A 15,125-nucleotide genomic window follows, 5' to 3' on the forward strand; every position below is an offset into this window, starting at 1 on the left:
CCCATTCATTTCATTCTGTGCAAAGACAAAGCAACCTCTTGATCCAGATATCTCACCATGACTCGCGCATGCACGTGCACGTGCAGGGTGTGGCGTGACCACCAACACAGAAAGATATGGACACAAGATGTGTGCAAATGTATTTAGTTTCCTATCCATGTGAACATGATTTAAGTGGGGGGGACCTAACCTCCTCTAGGGGGGTCCGGGGAGCATGCTCCCCTGGGAAGATTTTATTTTAAATGTTGAAGTTAAAAGCATCAATCTGGTGCACTTTGAGAGCAACATTAGAGATCTATGGACACATCTCTCAACACCCAAACACAACTGTAAGCAGATTTTCTTTTAATTTATGGATATTTGACAAATCACTCCCCTTTCAAACTGTATTCTTCTTTATTAATAACTGTCATATAGTATTTTATACCTGTTTACTTTATTCTCTTGTTTTTTTTATAACTATAATGATCATATAAAGATGTGCCTTTACCTCACTGGTTGGAGAAAAAGCTTCTTATATTCGTTAGCATAGCTAGCTAACCAGATGCTAATGATAACAACACAGTTATTGACTGTCTGATCAGTATGACAGATGAGCAGATCGCCACTGGGCTTTCAGCTAAAGACACAGACACGCAGAAACTACGGCATGTGTATGGACTTATCGGTACTGCAACTTCTGAAGTGCTGGAGTGGCGTTCTGGTGCTCTCCGTCAGAACTGCACCCCTGCTGTCAGTCGAGACATATACCACGTGATGACACGTTAGGCTCGTGTTGTGTTCAAGGACCCTGACCTTGGCCAGGAAAAACAGGCACTCGCTTGTTTAATTTTTTTGCGGTCTAGATTTCTTTCATTTTTTGCGTGTGTTTATAAATTGTCTCGCGGGCCGTATACGGCCCGGAGGCTGGAGTTTCCCCACCCCTGCCGGAGACTCTGACTCTGAGCGAGTGCTGCTGCAGCTGCTCTCGGCTTCGTCCATACTAATTCATTCATTCATTCAATGCTCGCCGGTTCCGCGGTTCCACATTGTTTGTTGTGAGGAGTCTGATATATTTAGTATATTTATATTTTAGTGCGACAGCCAGGGGTGACAGGCGCGTACGCGTCTCAGGCAGCTTGCTGTTGCCAGATTGGGTGGTTTTCCGCATTATTTTGAAGCCTGTTTACGGTGTGTTTTAACTGGGTTTTCGGCTGAAAGGCATATGAAATCTGGCACACTTTTGAACGCCGTTATAATACAGTGCTGAGAATGAACGCACTTTTGAACGCCGTTATACAGCGCTGAGAATGAACGCGTTCTCAATTACGTTCATCTAGCGGAAATACAGTACGTTCAGTTCACGTTCGCCCAAAATATGAACGCGTTCATGAACGATCGTTCATTGAACGCGTTCAGGTACATCACTGCCTATTGAGCTGTTTAGAGCCATGTGGGACAAAACCCGATCATGCCCCTTCCTCTCTCTATCTAAGTGAACAGTGACTATAAAAACTACACTGCGCATGCTCAGAGTATTTTCCTATTTAATGTGTGTGGAAAAAAAATTATGACCATAGGGGCATTGAGCTGCCATCCCCACCATACATCATCTCACATAATTCAGAGCTGATTGGCTGTAAGTACGTGTGCCGCGAAAAGTGTGGTGTGTGAAGAGGAGACGAGGGACGCGTCCTAAAACCAGGAAGTAAGCTGCGCATGGCTTCCCTCCACAAAAAAGCAATTATATTTCTCTATGGGATTTTAGAAAATAGCTCAAAATAAGATCTGTGAGAAATGTACCTGTTAGATAAATGCACGTTTTGTTCAGCCGGATAATATCCACATGTCTACCCTACTTTTATAATTTTCTAATCATAAATCTATCGATTAGATTTATGATAGACTTTTGAAACTACAAGAAGATAAGGAGGACAAAAAAGTAATAGAGATTTTTGTCCAGAAGGATAGACCAATGGACTTCATCTTCAAGTCAAGGTAAGACCGCAATTTTATTAAAAATGGGATCTTACTAAGAGGGAACAATTCAATATTTAAATGATACAATTATTATTATTATTTTTTTTTTTTGGGTATCCTTTTGTTGAACTGTCTGTTTAAAATTAATCGAAGCATCAGACAAAAAAAGCTTTTGAAAATAATATTATATTTTGATTTAGGTCAAAATATAATGTAAACCTGAAGAGTCAGTGCCTCAGCAGCCATGAACCTCACTGCACGTCACTGCAGAAGCTTATATAGACATCTACGTTTTTTGTGCCCCACCACTTTTGTACATATAAAAATGCCACTGCGAACACAGGAGGGGGCTTGGCTGTCTACAAATAAAGACGGCTCATTTTAATTCTCCCCAAATATATTGAGGCTGAACCTGAACTTTGAATTCTCTGCTCCCATCATAATCTTGGCGAACTTGTTAAAATTGTGAATGCAGAATTAAAAATACTATGTAACTGGTTTGCAGTTAATACATTATCCCTTAATGTGGCCAAAACAAATTACATTATTCAATACAAAGTCTGAGAGTAGAAATGACTGCATTATACGGATTTGTAATACAGAGATAGAAAAAGTTGGTGCATGTACATTTTTAGGACTGCTTGTTGACGAAAAACTCAATTGGAAGCGCCATATAAATTATGTACAGACTAAACTGTCAAAAACAATAGGTATTTTGTATCATAATAAGAACATTCTTGAAGAAAAGATACTCTTTATAACAGTCTATTTCTCCCTTACCTTTACTACTGCTCTGAAATATGGGGAAACACGTACTCAACAAATCTACAAAAAATAATAACATCCCAAAAAAAAGTATTACGAATAGTCTGTGGTGTTGGTAAATATGAACACACAACTCCCATATTTAAAAAAACTCAATCTATTAAAATGTGTTGAGATAATACAGCTTAAAACAGTACTGATTATGCACAACATTTGCCATAAGAAAATGCCTAATAACATTCAAAAGCAGTTCCAAACCACAGCGTGAACATATGAATGTAAAATAAGTCACTTGAAAATAAGTGTTCACAATGTTTATATGCAATTATGCATATATTATTATTATTATTATTATTATTCATTTGCCAAGTACATGTGTACCTATGTATATATTTATATATAGTATTTTAATTTCCAAAAAAAGATAGTTGAAACTGCTATTGACATGTGCAGAAAATGACCCTATATCTAGTTTTCGTATATATATGCATTTCTTTTTTTCCTGCCCTAACTTTTATTTAATTTTTTCTCCTGTTTTCTTTATTTCTTTGTACTCCTTCATTTCTATACGTTTTTGACGCAATAATGCCGTTGTATTAGGATGATGCACGGGAGGGCTACTTTCCACAAGCTATGCTTCAGCCCTCCCGCTTCTACAAATTTTGTTCATCTTTGTGTGTATGAATTAAACTTTTTTTGTTTTTCGGATGAATAAAAAAAAAAAAAAACTTTCAGCTTGGGGGCCCCCTAGTGGCCCTATGCCCCCGCATAGTCCGCCTATAGGAAGAAACGGCCCTGCACGCACACACAGACACACACACACACACACACACACACACACACACACACACACACACACACACACACACAAATGATTGTGACTGTCACTAGGCTTATCTGCCCTAACTACTGTCACTAAAAAGGGCAGAAATCAGGACAGAGAGATGTATGAGGGTCGTCAAAAGATATACATCAAATTAGTGTACATGGCTTCATGGCTGTATGAGAATTGAAAGGGCAATTTACCCAATATTTAACCTAATGTGAAACTAAATATTGACATATTCTGTGGTCTTATTATGTTTTATTCTTGATTAAAAAGACATTAGTGATGAATAGCTACAGAAAATGGATGTTGGGCCAATTCTGACTCAAACACTTAAGCTCAGGTATCAGTATCGATAACTAAAAAGTCAGATCAGTGCCCTTAAAGATATGTCACCTTCAAAATAAGAGCTACAACCTTCACAATACCTTGTAAGACACATATTGACAAAGAATAGAAAGGGAAATGAGTGAAGATGAAAACACAATTTGACTAATAATAGACCAAACAAAGGTCATTTATACAAATTACATTTTAATGATGTCCTAATAACATGTAGTTTAAAATCTGTGTACAAAAAGTCAGCAATAGAGAGGGTAAATTAAGTGAAGAAAGCGAGTACAAATCATGGTATAAGAGCTCCAGAGCAGTTGGCTGTCAGCTCACAGAGGCAGAAACAACATAATTAGAGCTCTGTTTAACTCCATTACAGCCACTGCACTCCTGTCTGTTGCCGCCTACATACCCTCTATACTGCGTAATTACAGAGAGGCTTATTGATTTAAAAAACATAATTGGGAGGTGCTCATAGAAGGTAGCATGGACAGTATAACCTTAATGAGAACCTTAATGGTAATGGAGAGAGGTCTGTTTTCCTGGTTGACTTCATTATCAGTCATTGGATCGTTCGAGGTCCTTGATGTGTGATAAGTAGATTTTATTAGATTATACAATGATTTGCTGACACACATTTCCACTCCACTTCCTTCTGCTTCTCCTTCCTGCTTTGTTTCTGTGTTTTTCCCCAGGACAAACATACATATTGTGCACTTGAATGGAAATGTGTGGGAGGAGAGGTTCTGACTTCTAACACACGGATACGGACTGAGAAAGAGAGACAATGAAAAAGTACACTCTGGTCTTATGAAGATGATGACCAATATGAGTGAAAGGGACTGACAAACTGACATTTGTCAAATGCAGTATTGTTGTCAGGAATGTTTAATTAAACTGCAGATGGAGGAGAGCGGAAGGACACAGCAGCCTCATCTGCTGATGATTTGCATTATGAGCTAATAGTGCACCTCCTTTTTCCCTAGAGAGAAATGTATGTGTGTTTGTGTGTGTTGTTGTGTGGGTGTAACAAATAAACAACGCAATCTAAGTCTGTTTAAGCAAATGTAACTTCTACAATGACCACACACACACATAGAAAGAGAGCGCCAGTCCTTTTTGTTTCACATGAACATTGGAATTTTCCAAAGCAACAAGCCTTGACTCATTTTTAAAAACCAGTGAGCGTCGGTGTGCAGATATATTGCTTGCTTGCTTTAGTGTTTCTACCTCTGCTTTTTTCTTTCTCCTGGATGCAGTAACACAGACAAACAAACACACAGCTCCGTATTCATCATATGATTACAGGGACGTCATGTATGTCCAGAGTGGTTATTCAGAAGAAGGATGTGAGTATTGGCTCAGTATTGGCTCAAAGTTCAAATAAAGGTTTGTGTGACTGAAGGAAAATTGCTGCTGCTACGCCAAATGAATTGCAATTGTAGGGTTCAGCTTTAACAACATATTAGAATGGGAAAGAGTCGGTTGTTGTGGGATTGACTATATGAATAAATTGAGCAAGAATACAGAGCTTTTTTCAGAGCTCTTTTCTTATAGATTTTCAAAAGCTGTAAAAAGAGAAGCAATTCACAGAAACAACCAAATAGGGAGAACTAAACGTTGATTTGCATTTTCAGTTTATCTTCAGGTCTGCTGGATTTCTGGGTAAAATCTTCCCACACTGTATTGACAGCCATAAATGTAATAATGATCCTCTTTCACTTATATTCAGTGTAAATGTCACACTATATATAGTGTTTGCTTCAAAGCAAGCTAGCTCACAGTTTTCAAAATGAAAAAGTGCTGTATTAAAAAAAAGAAAATACATCCAGTCCACATATGACCAGAATATGCATTGGTGTCTTTGTTACAAACAAATCAAAAAACAAAGTCTGCCTTTAAGTCCATCCAAACTTAAGTATTTCTTCCATCTTTGCTTTATGTTTAACACCTGTGTTAAGATATGTTTCATGTAAATGTGAGGATCCCCGATTCCTGACCACATGTCAGTGTCCATTGACCATTTTTTTTTTAAGGTTGTGCCAATCTCTTTTCAGTCGGACTGCCTTTAATTTAAACAGTTTGTTTTACTCACAGCTTCGCAGTTTGCCATTTAAACAGCTGCCATGTTGCAGGATGCTTTTTTACCCCTTTTGCCACTCAATCTGTCCGGCAAGTGACGTCAGCACATACTAAAGAAATATTTCTTATCTTTTTACTTGCTCCAAAAGATTTTGGAGTATTTTGAGAAGCCTTTTCAGCCTTTTGGGACTCATTAAAATAAAGATCCTCTACAAAAACCCTCCAGAAAAAAGCAACTAAAAAATGCTCCCCAATCAAAAGGCAATGCAGATTTGTATTCACTCCTGGAGGAGGGCTGACATTTTGGAGATACAAAGACTGAATCGAATAACACGGATAGATCCATCCAAAAGTAGCAGCAGTCCTCTGTAACACAGGATTAAATTACAGGCCTTAGCAACCCGAGGTGCTACCCTCACAGGCTGCAAAAGGCATTAGGACATCCTCATTCCACAGCACGCTGGAGTGTGTGTGTGTGTGTGTGTGTGTGTGTGTGTGTGTGTGTGTGTGTGTGTGTGTGTGTGTGTGTGTGTGTGTGTGTGTGTGTGTGTGTGTGTGTGTGTGTGTGTGTGTGTGTGTGTGTGTGTGTGTGTGTGTGTGTGTGTGTGTGTGTGTGTGTGTGTGTGTGTGTGTATGTGTGTGTAATGTAAAACCTCCATGAGAGGTCGATAAAGACTATCAGACAATCCTGTGATTATGCACTGTCCTCTTCTCTGTATTGTGGTTAACACAAAGCAGACACACAGGCGCTGCCAGCGGCTCACACATGCTCACACACGCTCTCACACACGCTCTCACACACACGCACACACACACACACACACACACACACACACACACACACACACACACACAGTAGTAATGATTTTATGTGCTTTTTTAACGATAAAATTGTTACTCTTAGAAACAAAATTAATGACCTCTTGCCTTCGACCAGTATAGTGTTATCAACAGCTCCCGGAATCGTAAGTTCTAATATTACACTAGATAGTAAACTAGAATGCTTTTCAGCCATTAACCTTGAACAATTACATTCAATGATTCTCTCTTCTAAACCATCAACGTGCATGTTAGACCCAATTCCAACTAAGCTGTTGAAGGAAGTTTTTCCATTAATTAGCACTTCTTTATTAAATATTATGAATATGTCTTTATTATCAGGCTATGTTCCACAATCATTCAAAGTAGCAGTGATAAAACCGCTTCTTAAAAAGCACAACCTCGATCCAGAGGTTTTAGCCAACTATAGACCTATTTCTAATCTTCCGTTCCTCTCAAAAATTCTTGAGAAAGCGGTCGCAAAACAGTTGTGTGATTACTTAAAAAACAATGATTTATTTGAAGATTTTCAGTCTGGCTTTAGAACACATCATAGCACAGAGACAGCTCTGGTTAAAGTCACAAATGATATTCTAATAGCCTCAGACAAGGGACTTGTCTCTATTCTTGTTTTGCTCGATCTTAGTGCTGCATTTGATACTATCGACCATGATATCCTATTGCAAAGACTAGAGCACTTAGTTGGCATACAGGGAACTGCTTTAGGCTGGTTTAGGTCCTATCTATCTGAACGCTCTCAGTTTGTACGTGTTAACGATGAATCTTCCACGCAAACCAAAGTTAGCCATGGAGTGCCACAGGGCTCAGTGCTCGGACCTATTTTGTTCACATTATATATGCTTCCGTTAGGCAATATTATAAGGAATCATTCTGTAAACTTTCATTGTTATGCGGATGATACTCAACTATATTTATCAATCAAGCCTGATGAAATTAATCATCTAAATAAAATTCAAGACTGCCTTAAGGACTTAAAAACGTGGATGACCTTAAACTTTTTGATGTTAAACACGACCAAAACTGAAGTTATTGTACTTGGCCCGAAGAATCTACGAAACAAATTATCTAAAGACATACTAACTATGGATGGCATTAATTTGGCCTCCAGTGAGACTGTAAGGAATCTTGGTGTTATATTTGATCAGGATTTATCCTTTAACGCCCACATAAAATTAATTTCAAGGACCGCCTACTTCCATCTACGTAACATTGCAAAAATCAGGCATATCTTGCCTCAAAACGATGCAGAGAAACTAGTCCATGCATTTGTTACTTCTAGGCTGGATTATTGTAACTCTTTATTATCAGGGAGTACTAAGAAGTCAATCAAGTCGCTTCAGCTGATTCAAAATGCTGCGGCTCGTGTACTAACCAGAGTTAGGAAAAGGGACCACATTACTCCTGTTCTGGCTGCCTTACACTGGCTCCCTATAGAACACAGGATAGAATTTAAAATTCTTCTTCTCGCCTACAAAGCCCTTAATGGGCAGGCGCCATCTTACCTTAAAGAACTCATTATACCCTACTGTCCTACTAGGGCATTGCGTTCCAAGAATGCAGGGTTGTTGGTTGTTCCTAGAATCTTTAAAAGTACAATGGGAGCCAGAGCCTTTTCTTATCAAGCTCCACATTTGTGGAATCAGCTTCCAGTTTGTGTTCGGGAGGCAGACACCCTATCCGTTTTTAAGAGTGCGCTTAAGACCTTCCTTTTTGATAAAGCTTATAGTTAGGGCTGATTAGATTCAGCCCCTAGTTTTGCTGATATAGGCTTAGTTTGTCGGGGGACATCTTACTTCTTCCTTCTCTCTGTCTATACCTGTGTACTCTCATGTTCCGATTAACCCAGCTTCCCCAAATGTCTTTCTTTTTGGTGTCTATATACGCTGGGATCCGGAGTCATGGATGATCCTGCGGTCCTGTGTCCTGGATCGCGAGCGCTGGATCTTGAGTCGTGGCTGTGGTCCTGGATCATAGGTCCTGGATGGATATCCTCGTGGATTCATCTTCCTATTATACACACATGCATTTCCAAACATTTGGACTACCTATGTTGCAAATGTATTATCTTTTCAATTTACACACGGCATCTATTGCACGTCTGTCCGTCTGTCCGTCCTGGGAGAGGGATCCCTCCTCTCTCCCTGAGGTTTCTCCCATTTTTCCCTTTAAACTGGGTTTTCTTTGGAAGTTTTTCCTTGTACGATGTGAGGGTCTAAGGACAGAGGGTGTCGTATTGTCATACTGATATTCTGTACACACTGTGAAGACCACTGAGACAAATGTAACATTTGTGATATTGGGCTATATAAATAAACATTGATTGATTGATTGACATACCATGTATACATCACTTCAGGGGACATTACATTGACTTACATGCATTTCCTAGAGACTTATCCTAACCTTAACCATAACCAACACATGCCTAACCCTTACCCTTACCCTTAACCTTAACCTTAACCTAACCAAGTCTTCACCCTAAAATTAATGATTCCTCTTATGGGGACCTCCAATTTGTCCCCATAAGGGAGGCGAGTCCCCACACGTGACTATGTAAACAGATGTAGGTCCCCACAAGTATAGTAATGCTAGTCCACACACACACACACACACACACACACACACACACACACACACACACACACACACACACACACACACACACACACACGCACACACACACACACACACACACACACACACAGATGCCCAGCTACCATGTAAATCAAGTAAATCTCTGCATGTAACTGTTCATATGAGGGAGGTTAAGAAATTAAATCACATACAACTGAAGATTACAAAGATCCTTTTTAAACCAACAATACACGTTGGAACAGAACATGACCTGACTTGGGAATGATTATTACTATTCACAAGCAGGCATTATTTATATTTTATAACAGAGAATAAATATTACAGTAACAATGACAATCTTATTTAAGACTTTATAATTAATATGTATAAAAATATAAATAAGAAGGGCTCTCAGAGAGCTGACCTCCAGCAAACCCATTCCTTATTTCACAATACGAAGAAAAGTGAAATATAATGTGTGTATTTGTCCGTTAGGATGCACTCCAAATATAAGAGGTTTTTCCTTTGCCTGTTCTACACTCTTCAATTTGAATGAAAATCGTTCCAACACTTTCTGTATCATTGCTAGACAGACAAACAACAACAAGTCAAACAAGATAAACCGAAAATATGACCTGTTTGGTAAAGGAATAATATTTCACAGTTATCACTCCGTGACCAGAATACTAGAAACCCCAAAAGATGAAGCAAAGTCTTCCACATAGAGATTCTTATAAAAGAAGCACCATGTCCAGACTTTATGTGTCTAATGTACACCATGAAGGATAATACTGCTGATATGATCAATGAATAACACATCCGTCAGTCTCCCAATACTCTGCATACTTCTCCAGCCCTTCTGTGTCTCTCAGCACCAACACAGTTTCCTTCTACTTGTATTTCTTTATTTAGCGTCATCCCTAAGCATGATAAGTAATTCAGTCAAACCGAAGAACATAATGCATTGATACAGTGCATGATCTGGTCTAGTGAGTATTGACATTAGCAGTACATCCTGTGAGCGATTGACTCTAAACAGTGTATGTTTTTGTCATAATGAATGGAAATGTCACCCAGTCACACAATATGGCTCATTGATGTGTTTTTAAGTGTTGTTCAACAATAGAGGTTCATGTAACAGAGCAATACAGTATATCGGGCTTTTAAGTGAATACACTACGTGTTAGTAAAGCAGGTTTTGGTCATTTTATGCGATTTGTTGACAATGAGAATAAAAAAGCACAGAACAGTTGTTGTTATGTGCCCTATTAAATTAATTCCAGTGTAACCTGAGTCAATAGCTGCCATTTTAATCTCACAAATTGTGTACCAAACATGTAGATAACATGAAATCTGCCTACAGGAGCATGTAAAGCTTCTGTCTTCCCTCAATTGATAAGATCTGCATGTGATGGTAAAGAAGAAGGTAATTACTGTAACACCACAGGATAGAAGGTTTGTTACTGGAAGAAAAAAGAGCCGCAGCTCACTAAATGGCTGTTTGTTCTGTTTCAAAATTAAGGTCTTATTCTGCTGTGCTAACACAACAGGCTATCGATGTTTGGCTTAGATCTCAGGCAGGTACAGCAGTTCAATGCACTGGACACAATGAAACACACACACACACATCTTCCTTACGGCACTCCAACAGAAGCACCGAGACTGGAACAGAGTGGAATTTGAAACGTTTTAGCCAAAAATGTTTCCATGGTCAAGGTGTTTTTTGCAGAAACGTTTCAGATTTCGTTTTGTTCTCCAACTTCATGGATGAAGACGATCTACAGGAAATGTGACAACCGGTGAGCCCCTCTCCTCCCAGCATTAGCATGTTTCTGCAGTAGAATTAAGTAGCATGATTTCACAGACCTGCTCTCCGCTGCAGGGCTGGTGTGTAACCGGACCTTTGATCTGTACGTCTGATGGACTCCCAGCAACAACTGTCAATGTGTCCTGCCCATGGTTCCACAAAAACAAAAATGTTTACCTGTAATTTCATGCTATTGATTTCCAGACCTTATATGAGGTATACTTGCCATAATGCATAGACAAATGCACACAAACATCTTTGTTCTTCCAATAGGGTACATGTTCTACGCCGATCCATTCACCATTGCTGTCCAATCCCATCTTTCTATATGTTAAACATCCATGCTTGATGCTTTTGTGCTGCATTTTCGCACTCAATGCTTAGAAAAAACGTGTGAAAAGGTATGTTTTTGACCAATGACCTTGGGTTCACAAGATCTTTGTTCATACAGAGCTTCCATTGTGAAGGATTGTGTGTGAGAGAGCAGTCAGTATATCACCGGTTGTAACTTTTTTCTGGTCATTGATCACCGATATCTTCATCATTTCACTCCGTCTCTCTTTCAGTTGCAGTTCAAAAGGCCACCAACACACACACACACACACACACACACACACACACACACACACACACACACACACACACACACACACACACACACACACACACACACACACACACACACCCACCTTCTTTCCACTAACAAGCTCCTCCATATTGTGTGTGTAGGCCACACGGAGAGACAGGGCTGAGACCGCCTCATGTGTCGGGTCTCCTCTGTGTTCTGGTCCCCACCCACCCCCATCCTCCCAGCATCAGTGGGATGTCCCAGGTGTGTCTCCTCTTGGCCTTGCTTTTGCTCTGCAGCTGCACAAAGGTACGACTCATAGTGTCTCTTTCGTTTTCACACACCACAAGGAGATGTGTCTTTGATCTAGAAAGGCTTGATGACGTTTTCCTCTTCTTGAAGGTCTTCTCTACAAACTCCCTGGAGCTTGTGAAGGAGAAGTGGAGCAGCTACAAAGACCAGTGCCTGGACTACCTCAACGCCACGCCCCCCGCCACCGGTGAGCCCCTCTCCTCCCAGCATTAGCATGTTTCTGCAGTAGAATTAAGTAGCATGATCTCACAGACCTGCTCTCCGCTGCAGGGCTGGTGTGTAACCGGACCTTTGATCTGTACGTCTGCTGGCCTGATGGACTCCCAGGAACAACTGTCAATGTGTCCTGCCCATGGTTCCTGCCATGGTACCGCAAAGGTATGTGTGTTAACAGAAAATGCCCACAGCCAAGGTGAACAAAGGATCAAAATACCAGACAAGTATAGATAGCAAAACTTGATCTCAATACTCTGTATGAGTTTTGTGAGAGCTAATTGAGCCAGATGTTTTGAAATAAACGTACTGTTTTTAAACGTGGCCCCCATTTACTTAGAATTTCTCAGTTTTTTTCATTCTTTACCGTAGAGGAATGTGCACATCTTTTTTATATAACACAGTTTTTTTTTTTTTTAACAATATTTTTATTGAAGTTTACATGGTCGTTACACATACATACAATAACGAACATTACACATACATAAAATAAAATAACGAACATTACACATACATGGTCAGTCTAGGTGGCAGATACAGTATAAAATCAAATGAATAGGCATGTAAATAAACACAGGTCAGTATACAGATGATATAGAACAAAAATCTGAAAGAATATGACGTGGGCTACTACACTGTAGAATCGTATTCCCGTTGCCCTCTTTCCCGCCCCGATCTTTGGTGTTATTAATCATAACAAACATTATTTGTAAGAAAGTCCATGAAGCTCCCCCAGATATTTTCGAAAACTGCCAGCTTTCCTTTAGTAATGTATGTTCGTTTTTCTAAAGCGACACATGCTGACAGATCCTTAAAATATTTATTCATACTAGGTTTGTTCACATTTTTCCATTCTATAGCTCTTGCCCTCTTGTAAAAGACACAAGTCTATAAGTGCACGCTCACTCTTCTTAGAAACAAAGTCTTTTGGATAAATACCCAGGATGCACAACTTTGGCTGACAAGGGATTTTCAGTTTTGTTATCTGGTTAATTATGTTAAGAACCTCCTTCCAAAAACTATTGACCACATTACATTCCCACAAACAGTGAAAGAGTGATCCTTTAGCATCGTTACATTTAAAGCAGGTGTCTGGGGTATTGGGATTAAAGTGATGTAGTTTTGATGGCGTTATATATGTTCTTAAAATCCAATTGTATTGTATCAACTTAAGCCGTGTGTTGATTGTTTGTGTTTGAGCCTTCAGGCACACTTCAGACCATTCTTTTTCAGAGATTTCCTCTTGTAAATCAAGCCTCCAGCTTTTAAGTTTATCTTCTGAAGATTCAGGTGACTTGTCTACAAAGATTTTATAGAGCAGCGATAGCTGGCCTCTACCAACCACGTGTTTAACTGTAATGTCTTCCAACATTGAGAGAGGTGGCTGAGTAAGTGAGCGGTTTTGAGATACAGAGATAAAATGTCTTATTTGTAAAAACGTAAAGAAGTGCTTCGAAGGAATATCATACTTTTCTTGTATTTCAGTAAATGACATTACTTTTCCATCATTGTACAAATCGGTAATCCTGCTTAATCCCTTGTTCGCCCAAGTCTTAAAACCAGCATCTTCTCTACCAGGTATAAATTGACTATTGCCCCATATGGGGGTGAAACCTGACAGTGGGGGGGTGTCCCCTATATATCTTTGGACCTCATGCCAGATGTCTATGGTATTTCTTAGAAAGGTTTTTTTTGTGTTTTTTCCTATAGCTTCTTTGGCTCAGAAGAATAAAGATAGCTACTAAGCGATAACCCTTGAGCTGAGCATGCTTCAATCTTGACCCACGCTGGAGCTTCCTCTGGGGAGAAGTAGCACATGGCTGCTCTCAGTTGTGCTGCCCAATAGTACCAGCGTAGGTTGGGCAGTTTTAGACCCCCTCTGTCATAAGGCAAGTAAAGTAGGGTAAAACGGAGCCTAGAGCGTCTATTATTCCAGATAAAGTTGGTAAATATTTTCTTAAATTTTTGAAAAAATGACTCAGGTGGGGGTAAGGGGATTGATTGAAACAAATAGAGCAATTTGGGTAATGTATTCATTTTTAAGATGTTAACACGACCGATTAAGGAGATTGGCATTAAGGTCCATCTGTTAAGCGATTCTACCACAGAGTCTACAACAGGGTTATAGTTGGCTGGAACCAGATCATTCATTTCAGGTGTGATTTTTATTCCTAAATAGGTGAATCCTTCCCTATGAGCTGAAAAGGGAGTTTGTATTCTAGGTTGCTGCCTCTCTTGTTCATTTAGATAGAGGATTTATGCATATTTATTTTGTAGCCTGAGAATTCCCCAAAGGTCGTAATTAGTTCTAACAGAGATGGTATAGAATACTCAAGATTTGATAAAAAAAAGAACAACATCGTCCGCATAAAGTGATATTTGATGATCCAAGTCACCTACTGAGTCTCTAATAGTCATGGCAACTGGCTCCATTGCTAACACAAACAGCAATGGGGAGAGGGGGCAGCCCTGACGTGTAGATCTGTACAATGGATGTAGAAGTAATATTATTTGTCACCACTTCAGCTGTTGGGTTCTTATATATCGTCCTGATCCATTTGACAAAGCCTTCGCCTATTCCAAACCTCTCCAACACTTCAAATAAATACTTCCACTCAATTCGGTCGAAGGCCTTCTCTGCGTCTAAGGACAGCAGTGCCATGTTAGGTGACCCTCTTTTTTCATAAAGAATATTTAGTACCCTTCTAACATTATGAAAAGCTTGCCTTCCCTGAATAAAACCATTTTGATAATTTTTAATCATGGAAGGCAGTAGTTTGTTTAGGCGTCTCGACAACGTCTTGCATAAAATGTTGATATCTGTATTAGGCAGTGAGATTGGTCTG

At 39.5% G+C, this 15,125-nt stretch overlaps 1 protein-coding gene across 1 annotated transcript in view; it reads left to right on the plus strand.

The window, feature by feature from the left end:
• gcgrb (glucagon receptor b) overlaps positions 1-15,125 on the plus strand; it is a 102,414-nt gene that overhangs the window by 47,906 nt on the left and 39,383 nt on the right. Inside the window, exons 2-4 of the mRNA XM_034076505.2 lie at positions 11,916-12,063; positions 12,157-12,253; positions 12,337-12,444. Of these exons, the coding sequence (XP_033932396.1) occupies positions 12,010-12,063; positions 12,157-12,253; positions 12,337-12,444 (259 nt within the window). The 5' untranslated portion in view covers positions 11,916-12,009. The remainder of the gene's footprint in view (positions 1-11,915; positions 12,064-12,156; positions 12,254-12,336; positions 12,445-15,125) is intronic.

This window comes from Pseudochaenichthys georgianus, chromosome 1 (assembly GCF_902827115.2).
Source record: "Pseudochaenichthys georgianus chromosome 1, fPseGeo1.2, whole genome shotgun sequence".
NCBI lineage: Eukaryota > Metazoa > Chordata > Actinopteri > Perciformes > Channichthyidae > Pseudochaenichthys > Pseudochaenichthys georgianus.